At 37.0% G+C, this 16,689-nt stretch overlaps 1 protein-coding gene and 2 non-coding genes across 3 annotated transcripts; all 3 read left to right on the top strand.

Annotated features, from left to right (window-relative positions):
• Positions 1–1,953: 1,953 nt before the first annotated feature.
• On the top strand, positions 1,954–10,510 carry btbd9 (BTB (POZ) domain containing 9). The gene is made up of 11 exons (XM_043256393.1): positions 1,954–2,130; positions 2,935–3,146; positions 3,859–4,222; positions 5,455–5,722; positions 6,459–6,681; positions 6,936–7,055; positions 7,956–8,065; positions 8,142–8,331; positions 8,905–9,012; positions 9,109–9,187; positions 10,035–10,510. The coding sequence occupies exons 2-11, from the start codon at positions 2,962–2,964 to the stop codon at positions 10,185–10,187; spliced, it is 1,800 nt and encodes a 599-aa protein (XP_043112328.1). The 5' UTR covers positions 1,954–2,130; positions 2,935–2,961; the 3' UTR covers positions 10,188–10,510.
• Positions 10,511–13,234: 2,724 nt separating this feature from the next.
• On the top strand, positions 13,235–13,307 carry trnav-aac. The gene has a single exon. It is a non-coding gene; the product is annotated as a tRNA-Val (tRNA).
• A 454-nt stretch (positions 13,308–13,761) lies between these two features.
• Positions 13,762–13,834, top strand: trnav-cac. The gene has a single exon. It is a non-coding gene; the product is annotated as a tRNA-Val (tRNA).
• Positions 13,835–16,689: the final 2,855 nt, after the last annotated feature.

The raw sequence follows: 16,689 nt of genomic DNA, 5'->3' as shown, positions 1-16,689 counted from the left end.
TGTAACGCTACGCTATTTGTTTTCTTGCTTTAAAGAGCTTAGACTTTTGTGGTAGCTGTTTTGATTATCTTTTGCCTGCATTTCCAAACACATGCATACATTTTCCCCCACATTATTTTATACCAGATACTTTTTTTATATATATATTTCATATTTGACTGGAAAGTGGTAGTCTTCTTAATTATTTTTTTTTTTTAACTCACAGAGCAAAGACGTGTACACAGCCAACATGTTATTGCCACAATCTCCTATCCTACAATGCATAAATCATATTATTTGACGTGTGCAATAAATTAGTAAAATAAAATATATTTTTATTAGAGTTTTTATTTATTTTTTTAAGATAATGCTTGCATGAAATATATAATATATATATATATATATATATATATATATATATATATATATATATATATATATATATATATATATATATATATATATATATATATACATACAGTAACTTTGTTGTTTGGAGGGATTGTTCTTGTATGCTGGTTTTTTAGGCAGGGTTTTTTTTTTTCCCCATCATCATAATGCACATATGAAATGGATTGCCATAACACTTTTAAATTCATCCCTATAGGTACAGAAGCCAGTCTCTCTGTATAGTAATCAAAGCCTGGTTTTGGAGATGACCAGCACAGAGAAATCAGCTACGAGACAACTGGCACGTTCCTATAATCTTAACAGTATTCAATTTCCTCAGGTGAGTTTTTCTATTGTCTTCATTAAAAGTGTCCTATAAAGTTGTTGTACCAACCCTGTAACATTTAAATTTCTGTTAGCTTGTAGTGGCAAAGTAGCTTCTGAACATCTCAGCAACACAGCACAGGTGAAAAATGCAATAAATCACGAAAATAGTCATAAGGCCTCTATCAATCTTGCCTTGTCGCTGTTTTCATAACTCTCACATGGCAATATTCACATCCTGGATGATCAACATTCAAACAATATTAATACATTTAAAACATTTTTACGACGAATCTTCCTGTTTATTGTTATTAACTAGAGCTGTTGCATCGGGGTGGGGGTGGGGGGGGGGGGTCGGCAAAAGCATGTTTTTTTTTTTTTTCTTTTAATTTTATTGTTAAGAACTAAACAACACTTGGCTACATGGGGTGTGTGATCAATCTCGGCTCTCTCTCTGGTAGGCCGTTATCTGTGCTCCTGCTTTTGGGGAAAACCTGTCCATCCTGGAGGCCGAGGAGACGTTTCTGTGAGGACCTGTCATTTACACAAGGCACTGTAAGTATACTGTAAAGGCAAACATGGTCCAACATGACATTGTGGCATTCGTCACAAATAGCCACTTCTTTCTAAAACTACCCAAACTAGCATTAGCGTCTTGACAGTAGGGCCGAATAACAACTGGGAGTCATTCTAGTTCTAGTTTTTAATAAATAGTGTTAATAAATCTTATTTTTGTGTCTTCTCAGATGACTAAATGGCCCTTGGAATTTAAGAAAGGGTGTGTTTGTCTTTATAAAATGTTTTGTAGGACACTATAACAAACTATAACAAACATTAATATTAAAGCATGAATAAATATTAAATACCTCACTGACTGTCTACATGATTACACAATATGTCTGAAAAGCTGAACATGGTTAATATCCGAATGTAATTTATATATAAATTCAACTAACCCATTTGATCCAGCTATGTGTAGGCTATTGTTATTTTTAAAGCGCTAATTAAATATGCAATGCTAATACATTATGTGTTGATAAAACTAACTCAGTTTTTCCTGTAGGCTACGCACGTACACCAAAAGTAAATGTTTACGGATATTTGAATACGTAGTGCAGATCATCTGATATCTTTATGTAATGTTTAGATTTAAATGCACGCAAAAAACGACAAAACTCGATTTCTGTGGACGGTTAGAGAGATGCTATTCCTCCTCCGTCCACCGGAGGCGCTGCGACATTAACACCCACCTATGGGACACCTTAAAAACATCCGGTGGATGTTTTTGCGGCGGAACAGATGGATTAGCAGCTCTTAACAAATGCGTTTTTAACATATTTACCTTAATGATAAAATTCGTATATGAGATACATATTCGCTGGAATCGAGAGATTTGCCTTCTCGCTTTGAAAACAGATTGAATCTGTTTTAGTGCGGGTGAGTGTCGCTGCCTTAACCTTAACGTCAGACGTATTGTCGTTATGACTCTGTTTTCACACCTTTTTTTCCTCATGTAACGCTGCTTTATTTCATAGGGTTTTTTTTTAACGAAAATATAGAGTTGCGTGTGCTCTTGTTATTACTGACTCTGGATGAGCAGCTGTGGTGTTCGTATATGCGTTTATTTATTTAGTGAATGAATATTTGTTGGTGTCGGGACGTGTAATCATATTTTCTTCCTGTGCTGTATTACATATTTATATTATGCTTAGTTCATTTATATATTGTTCTTATTGTAAACAGTGTCCCGCATCAGAATCTATATAAATTTATTTAGCATTACAATAAATAGATTATACGGAAGATCAGCAACCTTAGTAATATATGACATATACTATAATATATACATATTTATGTAATTGTTCATTTAGAAAGCTAAAAGGGTTAGTGATTTAAGTGGTTAATCTTAGGAAGACAATTTAATGCTGATTTTCTACAAAAACACTTTTTTTGTGTGTTCTACACAAAATAATAATGAAGCCAAAAAAAAAGGCACAGTATTTGTTTGCATTATAAACGTTATTCTTTGTTAATTATTTAATTTCACGTATTACTGCGAGACATTTGCACATTTTAAATCAGTTCAGTTCAATAACAGTGTCAGTGTTGCATAGAGATACATATTTTGACACATACTAAGACACTTTAGCCAAACTTTTCATGTCTTGTTCAGTAATAATGCTCTTTTTCTTTGTACAGTGTTCTTTGTATGATGTAATGTCTTTGTTCTCCGTGATTAAGGTGTGAAGGTGTTCTCCTGCTGTGATCATGAGCGACAGTCATCCTCTGCGGCCGATGAGCTCTGCGTCTGAGATCGACCACCTCCACCTCCTTTCAGAGCAGCTCGGCGCTTTAGTTCCCGGTGAAGAGTACAGCGATGTCACCTTCGTGGTGGAGGAGAAGCGCTTTCCTGCACACAGAGTCATTCTGGCGGCCCGATGCCAATATTTCAGGTTATTCTTTGAGAGATGTTGCATGTCTATAGAGGCTTCTCTTGAGTAAAATCTTATGATAGGAACAGAATCCATTTGGTATTATTAAGCAGCTGGGACATTCTGTGTAATACGTGCCTTTTTTTCCATTTAATACATTTGTTTTGGGGGGTGTGATTTTAAACATTTAGAGAAATAATGGGACAAAAGTGATGCTTTTGTTATTTTTGGGTCATTTGAAGCTAAACTAATTAGATTTTAGTAACACTTTATGATATAATTGCATTAAAGTATTAGTTAATGGTAACTAGCAATGACCGATATGTTATTTGCAGTATTTATTCATATTTGCTCAAGTTAATTAATATCGATATTTATTTCAAGTTCGTTAAATGGACATTTTTAAAATAGATTTATTTATTAATAGATGTTTAAAAGAAATAAGATATTTGTAATTATGTTAATGAAAATAGGATACAGTTAGAAAACTAAAAGGGTTAATGATTTAAGTGTTTAATCTTAGGAAGACAATTTAATGCTGATTTTCAATAAAATACTAATTTTTTAAAGTTTTCTACACAAAATAATAATAAAGGCACAGTGTTTGTTTGCATTATAAACGTTATTCGTTGTTAATTGTTTAGTTTCACGTATTATTTGCGAGACATTTACACATAAGTTTTAATTTCTTGTACATAAAGTAGGTTTTCAGTCTTTCGTCTGAACTCCTCAGGGCTCTGCTGTACGGAGGGCTGAAAGAGTCTCGGGACCAAGCGGAGGTTCGGTTGGAGGAAACGCGTGCTGAGGCTTTCTCCATGTTGTTGCGATACCTGTACACTGGCCGTGCCACCCTGAGCGAAGCCAGAGAAGAGACTCTGTTAGATTTCCTGGGGCTGGCTCACCGCTACGACCTCCAGCCACTAGAGAGCTCCATATGCGAGTTCCTCCGCACTTTATTGAGCACTCGAAACGTCTGTCTGGTGTTTGATGTGGCTAGTCTCTACTGTCTGAATGGGCTGGCCGAGGCCTGCATGGCCTACATGGACCGTAATGCCACCGAAGTGTTGAAGTCAGACGGCTTTCTCACGCTTTCAAAGGTGAGTGATGGAAAATTTGATGGTAGGACTTTTTTGTTTTAAGGTGTCCTTGTTACAGGTACTTACTATTATAATGGCATTAAATTATGCATAATAACATGCAAGGAACTCTAAACCGTACCCTGACCATTTAATAAGTACAGTTAAATATTATTCAGTACTTAAATGTATAATTACACTATAAGAGGAACACCTTAAAATGAAGTGTAACCAATTTGACATTTTTTAAAACTACCGAAAGGCTACTGATTTACCATTTAAGCAGTTTCTTCTTCCGAGACTGAATTAAACATTTATTTTCAGTTTCAAGCTGCGACCACAAAACTTAGCTTAGACCTTCAGACTGGGTTGATTTGAGTTACTATATCTTTCTTACTATTTTCATTAAAACACAAAATATTAGATGGACTGTCATTAAGGGTGTCAAAAGTTACACAATAAGACTTGTGTGTTTAGGACTACACGTTAAAGCAGGCTAGCAATGTACTAAAACATGCTAGCAGCATGCTAATCACAATAAAAAAAAACTCTCAGCATGTTAATTGTGATGATGACGCGTTGGCAACATGATAATCATGATTAAAAACATGCCGGCAAAATGCTAATCATGTTGAAACATGCTATCATCGTGTTAATCATGTCAGAAACATGTTAGAGACGCACTAATCATGCTAGTACCATCCTGACAACATGCTAATTTTGTTAAAACATGCCAACACATTCCTAATCGTGTTAAAAACTAGCCAGCACCATGCTAATCATGTAAACAACGTGCCAATTGTTTCAAGTGAAGCACAGAAAGATCTTTTGTGTGCGGCTGGAAGTTGGATCACGTTGTTTGTATTCAACAAAACTGAGTTGACAGTATAGTGTCCCCGTCAATATATTAGGGCATCAGGATCCACATAGCCCTCAGGTCGAGGGCCCCCTGCTGGCCTCTCTAACACCTCTTCCAACACCAACCTAGTTTTCCAAGGAGGTCTCCCATCCAGGTACTGACCAGGTTCAGCCCCGCTTAGCTTTCTTGGGCAGCTGTTCTTGGGCTGCAGGGTGATATGGCTGGGGTTTAGAGAGCTTAAACATAACTGATCACATTTATGACATGCTTTTCAGCTGCTTCAAACATTCAGGATAGGCTTTGAAAACCAACCTGAAAGTTTGTCTTGACCCACGTTTTTGCCTAGTTGAGATGAAAGCGTAATCTGTCTGTTTCCTGCTTTTCCTCTCTGCAGTCCGCTCTGTTGACCGTTGTGAGGAGAGATTCCTTCGCTGCGAGCGAGAGGGAGATATTTCAGGCCCTCTGTCGTTGGTGTCACCACAACGGCGACGGCCCGGAGGCGAAGGAAGTGATGTCAGCAGTGCGACTGCCCCTGATGACCCTCTCTGAAATGCTGAATGTGGTTCGTCCTCCGGGCCTCCTCAGCCCAGACGACCTGCTAGATGCCATACAGACCCGCTCGGAGAGCAGAGACATGGACCTTAACTACCGCGGCATGCTCAGTGCGTTTACTTCCCTCCGCTTGTCGGTCTGTAGATACAGGGGTCCAAAACCAGACATCCCAGTTTGGTGTCCGCATCAAATTAAATTACAAAAGTGGAAAGGAACATAGAAAAAACACGGAAAGCACATTAAATGCATGCAAAGTGTCTGTTTTATTGTTCCAAGTAATGTTTGTGGAAATAAAATGTCATAATATGGGTTACAACTTACTTATGTGACCTGTGCTCATTAAATTAAATGAATTAAATTTTAGTTAATATTTTATTTTAAGGACCAATTCTCACTGTTAACAAGCATGCATTTTAAAAGTATATTGGCTGTATATTAGTACGTATAAAGCACATATTGCTTTATTCTGACCCTATTTTAGATCAACCCCAATTTAACAACTAACTATTAATAAGCAACAAATTAGGAGATTATTGAGGTAAACATCATAGTTAAGTGAGAGTTTTTAATGATATATAATGGTTCTAAATGTGCCTAAAATGTGCCTTTTATCATGATAAAAGTGTTGTGATAGTCTTTTTTTCTGATAAAAATAAAATTAACAGGACGCAATGTATGGGAAAGAAACTAAATGTTGTGCGTTTTGATACTTGAGGTGGCAAGTGCTCTGAAAGAGCCGAGTCAGATCGCGAGGCGGAATAAATTGAAACCGCACGAGCACAATGATTGCAGGAGCCTGTTTGAATGTGATAAAATGTTTCCGCTGCTGTGCTCTGTGTGTTGTAGTCCCAGAGGAGAACATTGCCACTATGAAGCATGGGGCTGTGGTGGTGAAGGGTGAGATGAAGTCTGCTCTCCTGGATGGAGACACGCAGAACTACGATCTAGACCACGGCTTCTCGAGACACCCCATAGAAGAAGAGGGACGGGCTGCTGGGATCCAGGTCCGTTTGGGTCAGCCCTCGATCATCAACCATATACGCCTACTCCTGTGGGACAAGGACAGCAGGTAATGCAACATTAATGGGTTAGTTAGGACAATGTCTATTCGCCCTCATGTCATTCTAAACCCCAAAAGAGATGATCTGTGCTTTTCTTTTTCATATAATGAAAGGAAGTGAGAATAGTTGCTGATGAGTTCTGTAGCTGTATGAGATACGATAGCTTTGCGTACAAGACATGATAATGTTAAACATCTTTTTGGAGCTTATTTTTGGTTATATGTATCATGCACAGCATTTTATTGCTTTCTCCTGTCTGTAGGTCGTACTCGTACTACATCGAGGTGTCTATGGATGAGCTGGACTGGGTGCGTGTGGTGGATCACTCCAAGTTCCTGTGCCGCTCCTGGCAGCATCTTTATTTCCCAGCACGGGTCTGCAGGTAGAACTTGTTACACAAAACCGACTGGGCTTTGTTTGCCTGCATGACAAAAATTGTGGTTACATTTAAGAAGTGTTCTTAACAGATTAAAATGGCAATGAAATTTTAATAGTAATTTAAATGACACACGAAAATGTTAAATTCCACTAAATATGTTACTTTTTAAAGTTTCAGGGTCTGTACTTTTTGTTTTTTTTTTGTATGTTTTTTGTATGTTTTTGTATGTAATGCTTCCGAGGCTGCATTTATGTGATCAAATAAACAGTAAAATTAGTCATATTGCAAAATATTATTACAATAGTGTCACATGTACCTTTAGAAATTAATATGCTGATTTACTGTGTGAGGAACATTTTTAATTGACAATGTTGAACAGTTCAGAACAATTTCTTGTAACAAAACTTTCAAAGTTCAAAAGTTCTTTAGCAGTTCAAAAGTTCAAAGGAACAGCAATTATTTGAAATATCAATCTTTTTTATATGCACTTTAACACTTTAAAAGGCTTTACTGTCATTCCTTCTTGAATAAAAGTTTATTTCTTTCACATGCACACAAAAATTAATGAATATAATACTTACATGGTGAACGAACATAGTGTATTATTTATATAAACATTTTAGTTGTAAATCAATCAAATACAAATGATTGTTAAAAAATATTTTATGTACGTTTCTTATTTTCATAAAATCTACTACGTTTTTTAAAAAAGCAAATAGAGCTTTCAGTGATCAAACCCAAAACTTGATATTTCTGAAAGGTTTAGGATGTCATTATCCTTAGTGGATTGACTTCAAACAAATTTCCACTACAGAGAACAGAAATGAATTACTGTGTCGTAAGATTTTATATTGCTTACTGATATCTGTGTTTGTAAACCATTTTGCTTTTTTGTGAATGCAGGTTTATTCGTGTCGTCGGGACACATAACACTGTCAACAAAGTGTTTCACTTGGTGGCTCTGGAGTGCATGTACACACAGCGACCGTTCACGTTGGAGAAAGGCATTCTGGGTAATGTAGTCTCCTGATTTCAGGAACTTACACGCATCGGCTCGGCTCCTGAAACTCATTCCGTGTCTCCCTGCAGTTCCCACAGAGAACGTTGCGACTGTGCAGGCATGTGCGAGTGTGATCGAGGGTGTGAGTCGCAGCAGAAACGCCCTGCTGAACGGAGACACCAGCCACTATGACTGGGACTCGGGATACACCTGCCACCAGCTGGGCTCGGGAGCCATCGTTATTCAGCTCGCTCAGCCGTACATGCTAGGCTCGATGCGGTACGAAAGCTCATGTTCAGGGTCCAGTAGACGTTAAAGGTTGTAATTCGAACTCACGTCGATTCTGTTTAAATTCACTAACTCAAAACATATCACGAAACATCATAAAAGTAGTCCATACGACTTGCACGAACAATAGGGCACTATATAGGAAGCTAACCAAAATCGTTGGCAAAAACCTGCTCTGCCGCACATCTCAAATCTAATAACAGTGGATATAAAAACACTTAAAATGGAAGTAAATGAAAGAATGCAGGGCGAGGTAATAAACTTTCAGATGTGTTGCCAAAAACATATCCGCAAGACATGACTAGAGAGTAAAATGACAGCCCTACTGCTGAAATAATGATTTATATAACATCTAGAAAAGTCTTAGCATGTCTTAACATCTAGAAATAAATATTTTAAATCAACTAAAATTACATTTAAATCAAAATCAAACTTGTTCAACGGTTTTCACACATCTTTGTACCAATGAATAGTTTTGCGCTATACCTTTCTTTCAGAAAAAGTTGTATTCAGGCCTGTCAAGCATTGAAGTCTTTGGTTAAAACATGCTGTCTCTGTTTATAGGTTGCTGTTGTGGGACTGTGATGAGAGGAGCTATAGTTATTACGTGGAGTTGTCCACAAACCAGCAACACTGGGTTAGAATTGTTGACCGCACTAAAGTGGCGTGCAGGTCAGTAAATTATATTTTTATCACATTATTTGCTTGCATTATCTTCCCTGTGTTTACGTATAATTGTAAGTTGGCTCTTGCATGTAATTCTTCCAGGTCGTGGCAGACTCTGACCTTTGACAGACAGTCTGCGTCTTTTATTCGTATTGTAGGAACTCACAACACGGCTAATGAGGTGAGCGATCTCTCTGAACACACACAGGACGTTCTGTGACTCTGTCCAGCTTCCTGTCAAAGGAGAAGCGCACCCAAAAATGAAAACCTGCTGAAAATTGACCCTCATTCCATGCAAAATGTGAACAAGTTTATGTTTAAGTTGTTTATGGGGACAGATTTGGAGAAATATAGAATTACATCACTTGCTCACTAACATGTCCTCTGCAGATATCAGCTTAAAGGAATAGTTTACCCAAAAATGAAAAATCTGTCATCATTCACTCACCCTCAAGTAGTTTCAAACCTGTATAAATTTCTTTGTTCTGCTGAACACAAAGGAAGATGTTTTGAAGAAAGTTTGTAACCGGGCTGTTTTGAATCACCATCGACTTCCATAGTGTTTTTTTTCCTACTATGGGAGTCAATTGTGACCAAAACAGCCAGGTTAAAAAAACTTATAAATATCTTCCTTTGTGTTCAGCAGAACAAAGAAATTCACAAAGGTTTAAAACTACTTTTGAGTGAGTAAATGATGACAGAATTAACATTTTTGGCTGAATTATTCCTTTAAACTCTCATTTTGACGGCACCCGTTTACCGCAAAGGTGAGGAAGTGATATAATGTTTCGCTAAGTCTGTTTAGATGCAGAAACTATTTTATCTGCCTCTTGGGTGACCCGAGGGTTAATGAATTTTCAGCCAATTAAAATCTTTCCTATAATGTCTGCATTCATCCAATTATATTGGGAAACAAGAATTATTATACATTTTTATGAAATTAAACATGAAATTATACATGCAGTATTTGTCAAAATTATTAAATATTGCAGCCCTAATGCTGTTTTTCCTCATGCCGTCTCCACTAGGTGTTCCACTGTGTTCACTTTGAGTGCCCAGCACAGGCGGATATGGTTGTTAAAGAAGGAAGCCCTGGACCAGATCAGCCCAAACCAGAATGCAGCTCCCAGAATTCACAGAGCCTGATGTCCCACAAACCCTCCACCTCTCCACACACATAAGCTATGGATGATTTCTCCATGCTGCTCACTTGCATCAAGTATGACAAGACACACTTGAGATGCTCAGTTTAAAAGGTTGCTCTCAAGGTTAGGTGCTGCTAAAGAAAGGACTCTTTATATTTATGAGAAAATACTTGAGCTGAATGTAACATGATGGTGAATATAATAATGACTGTCACATGCACTTGTTTTATTAGGGTCAGATAACTATAAAAAACATAATAATAAAAGTATTACAGACCTAATGTTTTTGCGATACGCTCTCATTTATTAGACATCTAACCATTGTGTAACATAAAAAGGTACACAGCAATCCTAGTTTAACATTAAAAAGAAATTTGAAGTATGTAATATAATATATATATATATATATATATATATATATATATATATATATATATATATTTTTTTTTTTTTTTTTTTGTAATATATTTATTTATCTGTACATGTTTGGTTTCTAAACATATCTTAATTTTGATGGTTTAATGCTGCCAATAATTTTAACACATTGTGGTTGACAAGAGAATCGGCATATAATGTAGTCTTATATACATTTATGTGTGTGTGTGTGTGTGTGTATATATATATATATATATATATATATATATTCGTTCATGTTTTTTTCTATGTTGGCATCAAACCAACTTCTGCCCAATGACGGTTTGCACTGATTCGCTGAAAAAAATAAGTAGAGTTTGATTGGTCAAACAATACAATTAGTGTTTTTTCTTCCCTTTATTAAAGTTGCTAAGTCTTTTTTTTGTTTTGCTATCTTCACCGATATAAAAGGCAGTATTATTTTGTTGTTTGCATTCAGCGTTGTTTTGTTTGATTTTGTTCCACATTAATGCAGACTTGGGTTGGAACCCACCAAATGAAAATCACCGTTTCCGTTCAAGATGCTCACATATGAATTTTGTTATAATGCATGCTAAAATTGAGGTGACGGTGAGAAACACTCTTTTGTCAGATTGTATATATTAACATGCTTCCCTCTCTGAGGGCATCTAATAAATACTGGATCTCAATCAGACACGGAAGGCTGAGTGACACCATAATGTCACTTTCATTAAGCAACCAACAGACGCGCCCTATCAAACTTCCTCGTCGCAATCAAGAAACTTCCCCAAGGACTAGAGAAGGATACAGACAGACACAGAGTGTATGGGACCGGCTTAATCCTATAAAACCTACTATATTACATTTGATGTACAAGTTCCTTAAACCTCTAAATCATGGAAAGCCTTTTACTTGCTTTGTCATATATTATTTTAATACATTTAAACAAGTAAAAAGCCTTTTAGTATAATTGTTAAAAAAAAACCAAAAACAACCAAGTTTTGGTTGTGATGCAGGTGTTGGCTGTGAAACCTTCAACGATTTTAATAGTTAATTTAATATAAATTGTTATATTTAAAAACAAACATTTGCTTGGCTGAAAGAACTTGAGTTTGTTTTATATGTTTAGAAACTACAGAACTTAAGCCAAAATGCACGTTTGAGCTGTCTCAACTGAAAATATCTTGCACCGACATATATGTATATATTAAAATATGTCAGTGTCAATGTTCTGTGTTAAGACGCATGCATGTAATGTTTTCTTCTAGGGAATTTTTGTAAAAGTTGCTAAAACAAATTAATTTAACAAAGGCCTAGTCCTAACTTAAGCTACCCCCATTTGTGAAACCAAGTCTAAGTATTTAAATATAATCTTAAAACACTACTGGACTGGTATACGTTTATGCATTTTATATTAGTAGTCTGTAAAACTGTTGTTAAGGTATGATTAATTTACAAACTCACACTTTTGCTCAGTTTGGGCCTTTAATGTGAGATGTCTTACGTCTCAAATAAAATACATGAAACATGAATTTAAAAAACAGTTTTACCATTACATTTGTTTAACAAATTTGTATTTCAAACTCGTTCAAATCCGTTCACTTAAAAGATTCATTTGCCAACGAAACCTAAGGTAGGCTGTGATATGTCCTCGTCCTCAAAAACAACGAACAAAATGGCTCTAGCTAAAGGATAATGTAGCCCACACTAAGCGTACATGTTCACGTTTAAACATAAACGTAGTTTGTGTCAACTAAAAATTGCGAACATTCGAATTTTAGACGAATTTTGCCGAAATCCAAGATATGTTCACGCGGGAGCAGAAAGCCGATAACCGTTTCGAGCGCTAAATATGGCCATGATCGCACACATTTAACATGTGAAATACTGAAAAACACATTTTATATGAAGCGCCTTAAATGTGGGGTCGATTTGTTTTACCTGTGTGAACTAAAAGCTAACAATTCGGCTCAAGCGCGCGCTTCGCGGGCCATTATTTTGATTATTTATCTAATAATGGCCCTTAACAGTTGTATTGTGAGTCCGAAAAAAAATAGATAAAACTCTTAAGTAAGTTGTTGACACGGTTTTGGGAAGTTAAAGGACGTTTAACAGATCCTCACGTATCTGTTTAGGCCCAACGGTACTTTTATATGCTAAAATGTTTGGCGCCATTTGATATCTAATAAAGCGTTTGCAGGGTTAATTTAAAATTTAAAAAGGTCTTAATTCGCCTTTACGTAAATGAAGGCATCAAAATCTTAAATCGGAGCAGAAACGCTTAGGCCTGGTTTTACATATTCCCAGACTCATGCAAATTGAGCTGCCTTCACTGAAAGCAACTTGCACTGACATGATACCGTAATGATCTGGTCATTTAAAGATGCAAACCAGTATTGTTTTTCCTAAGGCATATTCAAAACCCCGCATACGTGTCCTAAATAAATTCTAGTCCTGGTTTAATCTAAAGCCCAATGAATATTGCATGCACTTGTTTTCCAATACAAATGTTTTGACACAAAGCAAGACGCTTTTACAAACGTCTTTGAATTACCTGATCTTGTGCTGAAAACAGGTTCAGGCAATAGAAATGAAAACTTGTTTGAATTAAGTTTAATCAAAACTGAATTAATTTAGATCAATGTCAACGAAACAAAAATGTAGGTTGAAACTTGTTTGAAAACACCCGAAAAGCAGTTGACCCGCAGGTTTCCGTAGTGTAGTGGTTATCACGTTCGCCTAACACGCGAAAGGTCCCCGGTTCGAAACCGGGCGGAAACACTTTATTGTTATTATTTCTTATTATTACTATGTGATAACATATAAGATCTGAAATTAATCTTAAAGACTTATGTTAAATTCAAACCAACACACTGCTATGGTAGAAAGATAATAAGAGTATGTAGTATGCTAGCGTGCAGTCATAAATCAACCCCTACAAAGTTTGCCTCTGACTTTATAATACTAAAAGCACTTTTTCCATTAAATAGCCTATTGTACTGAATATTTATTTATGGTAAAAAGATATAAGTGCCATTACTATACTTTTTTATAAACAGAGAAAAGCCTCACGAGAAGTGATGGGAGAAAAGATCTAAATGATTCTTATTCTCAAAAAACGTAGCCTACCACAGTCGCGAAGACAATTGCAAGCTTCAAATATACAGCACCAAAAGCTAGTCGTACACTGCACTTTTAGTTTTATATTGCAATGTTTGCTCGTCCTCGTATGCAGGTTTCCGTAGTGTAGTGGTTATCACGTTCGCCTCACACGCGAAAGGTCCCCGGTTCGAAACCGGGCGGAAACATCATTTACTTTTAAATCCCTTAATTGTTCTATTCTTTCTCATTCGCGCTATAGTTTTGAAAAAGTGCTTTTCAAAATCCTGCACGCATGAAAAACCTTAAAGTAGATTAATAAAACTTAACTAAACCTCCACAAGATGGCGCAATGGAACCAGTAATGTTGGGTAGCCTTCCGCTCATCAGCAGTCTGGTTCTTAGGCGGTGTTGATCTAAGACATAGCGGTTATTCTTGAATACATAGTAATCTTGACCCTCCTGACCTCTACCTCGCGCTCTCCCTGCAATCTATCTCATTACTATCCCTGCGCTCCTCCTGTTTTAACGCCTCTCTCTTTCCTTCCATTGCGTTTGCCCAAGCTTTTTCTCTGCATTCCCTTTGATCTTCCTTCTTCCTCTTCCCATGCCCCGCAGAAGCTCTAATAAGACTCTAGCTTTAGCTCTTCATGACCCGTCAGCCACAGTCAAATTCACATGACCAGACGCGGACGTGCTCTGTCCACATCCATTGGATTTTTCCCCTTTCTTTCTGTATTTTCACGCATTTAAAAACAGTCTCCGTGGCTGCCGCGGCAGTCCCGTTTGCCTTCTGTAGTTTCTGGCAGTTTAGCGGCGCTTTGATCAGTGGATTGAGCGATGGTGGATCGGCCCGCCCTGACGCTAGCCGGGTCGCTCCACTGGTACGCTGTGCCACAGAGTCTGCAGTCTGTTTATTTGCACCGATGGAGCAGAACGGCTCAGTGTGCCAGCAAAACCCAATATATCTCATTAGCGGGCCATGCAGTGAAGGTTTGATGCATTACAGGAGTAGTTCACCCAAAAATGACAATTTGCGCACGGTCTCCCCTCGGGCCTTCGAAGATGTAGATGCGTTTGTTTCTTCATCAGAACAGATTTGGAGAAAATTTTGCATTGAATGGGTGAATGGGTGCCGTCGGAACGAGTGTCCGAACAGCTGATGTAAACATCACAACTAAGTAACCCATTCCATTCCAGTCCATCAATTAATATCTATATATATGTGTGATATATAAGCTATTCCATCATCAAGGCGTTTAACTCTAAAACATTACTTCTGGCTAAAATACATTGCTTTCTCGAGTAAATTCCTCCAAATTTGTTCCTGTGTAGACTCATTTTTCATCAGGGACGGCCTGAGGGTGAGTGCATTTTCGGCAAATTTTCCTTTCTTTTAACACATTTGCATGCAATAAATTTGATGACAAGCGCGCCACAGGAGAAAACATGTATTTTATTTTTTTATTCGGGTTGTGCTTCATTCAGTCGCCCCGAGAAAACGGTGTACTAAACAAAGCTGTTCAATTTTTATTATTAACTGTTCATGATGCTGCAATTAAATTGTAACATATATTCAGATTGAAGACGATTATTGTTTTTGCTATATTTTTTGATCAAATAAATGCAGTATATGATACTTCGGCTTCTAATAAACGGAAGAGATATTGTGTTTCGCTGAACACCCCGTAACACATTACCGTAGACATTACAGTACTGCAACGAGAGTCCAATCCAGTTATAACCAGATTAATCTTATTATAAGAGGGATGCTTTCTGTTATCCTATCCGCAGCCCTATAAACACTGAAACACTTGTCAATAAAGCCCTCGCTCTTTCTTGGGAAGGAATTAAAGGATAAGAGAAGCTCTCGTTTATGGAGAGACATGCACACATAAAGATTTCCCATGAAATCCATGGCTGTTTGTATCTTAATCATCCCTCTTCTGAAATTGGCTCCCCGTGAATCAAGACTTTCCAGAGCAGCTCGCGTGCCACATTTAACTTCGTTTTTTTATACTCCAACAATATATAAACTGAGATGATTGCCTGGCCCGAGCTAACGTTTAAAGTCCGAATTTCTTTTGTGGTTAGTTCACCCAAAAATCCTCTTGAAGCGACTTTCTTCTTTCAGACGAATCCGATCAGAGTTATATTAAAGATCGTCCTGATCTCTCTTAAGCCTTTCAGCGGGTCTTTGGTGTTAACTGCTCGAAAGATGTGAAACGAAGTGCACTTATCCGTAATGAAACATCCCAACATAGCAAATCCGTGCATTTTTGTGAGATAAACATCCATATTTCTATTTTCTGCTCACTGTGGGACACGGAGGACTAGTATATGTGCGCATTTAGAGTGTGTTCTTGATGTGTGCATGATTCAGATCATATAAATTAAGATATTGGGACGAAAGAATGAGATATTTATATATAATTCTATGTAGTTTGCCAGTATGAACACGAAGAGTGCCCTTTATTTTGCCAAAAATGACCATGATAACGTAATACTGTTTTTTTTTTTCCAAAAACAAGTTAATTCAGAGACAGCATATTTCCTGTTTTTGCTCTATTTCAACAATAAAAATAACTCCAACCCCGGCCGCAGCGCTGTTTTGCATCTCTGAGGAACGCTGTGTTTCGTTTCGTCCGTTTATATGATTCTGTCCGCTTATTAAGACTGACACGGTGACACCATTTCAAAAACGTTTTGTGTTTAATATTTCAAAACATTATTTAAATGCATTCGTAAATGCAGGATAAATGTTCTGCGCTAAATAATACATCATTTCACTTCAGATGCAGCCGTGAATGAAAAAAAAATGGCAAAAATGCCCTTAAATGTCATCATTTAAATCATTTAAAATGATTGAAAAAGTGAACGAACCTCTAGAGGGAACATGAAGAATATCAAAAACTTTTATATATACATATCGTCACACGCTATGCAAAAAATCGGCTAATTATCACTATCAATAAAATCCGAGAAAATATTGAGATTTTTTTTTTTTGTCAACATCGCACACCCATGCTTGTACTAGTAAAAAATGAAGAAAAATGTTGACCCT

Source organism: Puntigrus tetrazona, chromosome 13 (assembly GCF_018831695.1).
Source record: "Puntigrus tetrazona isolate hp1 chromosome 13, ASM1883169v1, whole genome shotgun sequence".
Lineage (NCBI taxonomy): Eukaryota > Metazoa > Chordata > Actinopteri > Cypriniformes > Cyprinidae > Puntigrus > Puntigrus tetrazona.
Note: the sequence above shows the minus strand (reverse complement) of the source record. Positions and strands in the feature narration are given on the sequence as shown.

Excerpts from the sequence above, each read along its gene's own strand:
- btbd9 (XM_043256393.1), top strand. The coding sequence starts at position 2,962 with ATGAGCGACAGTCATCCTCTGCGGCCGATGAGCTCTGCGTCTGAGATC. Across the intron at positions 8,332-8,904 it reads TACATGCTAGGCTCGATGCG|GTTGCTGTTGTGGGACTGTG; the intron begins GTACGAAAGCTC and ends CTCTGTTTATAG. Across the intron at positions 9,013-9,108 it reads CGCACTAAAGTGGCGTGCAG|GTCGTGGCAGACTCTGACCT; the intron begins GTCAGTAAATTA and ends TAATTCTTCCAG.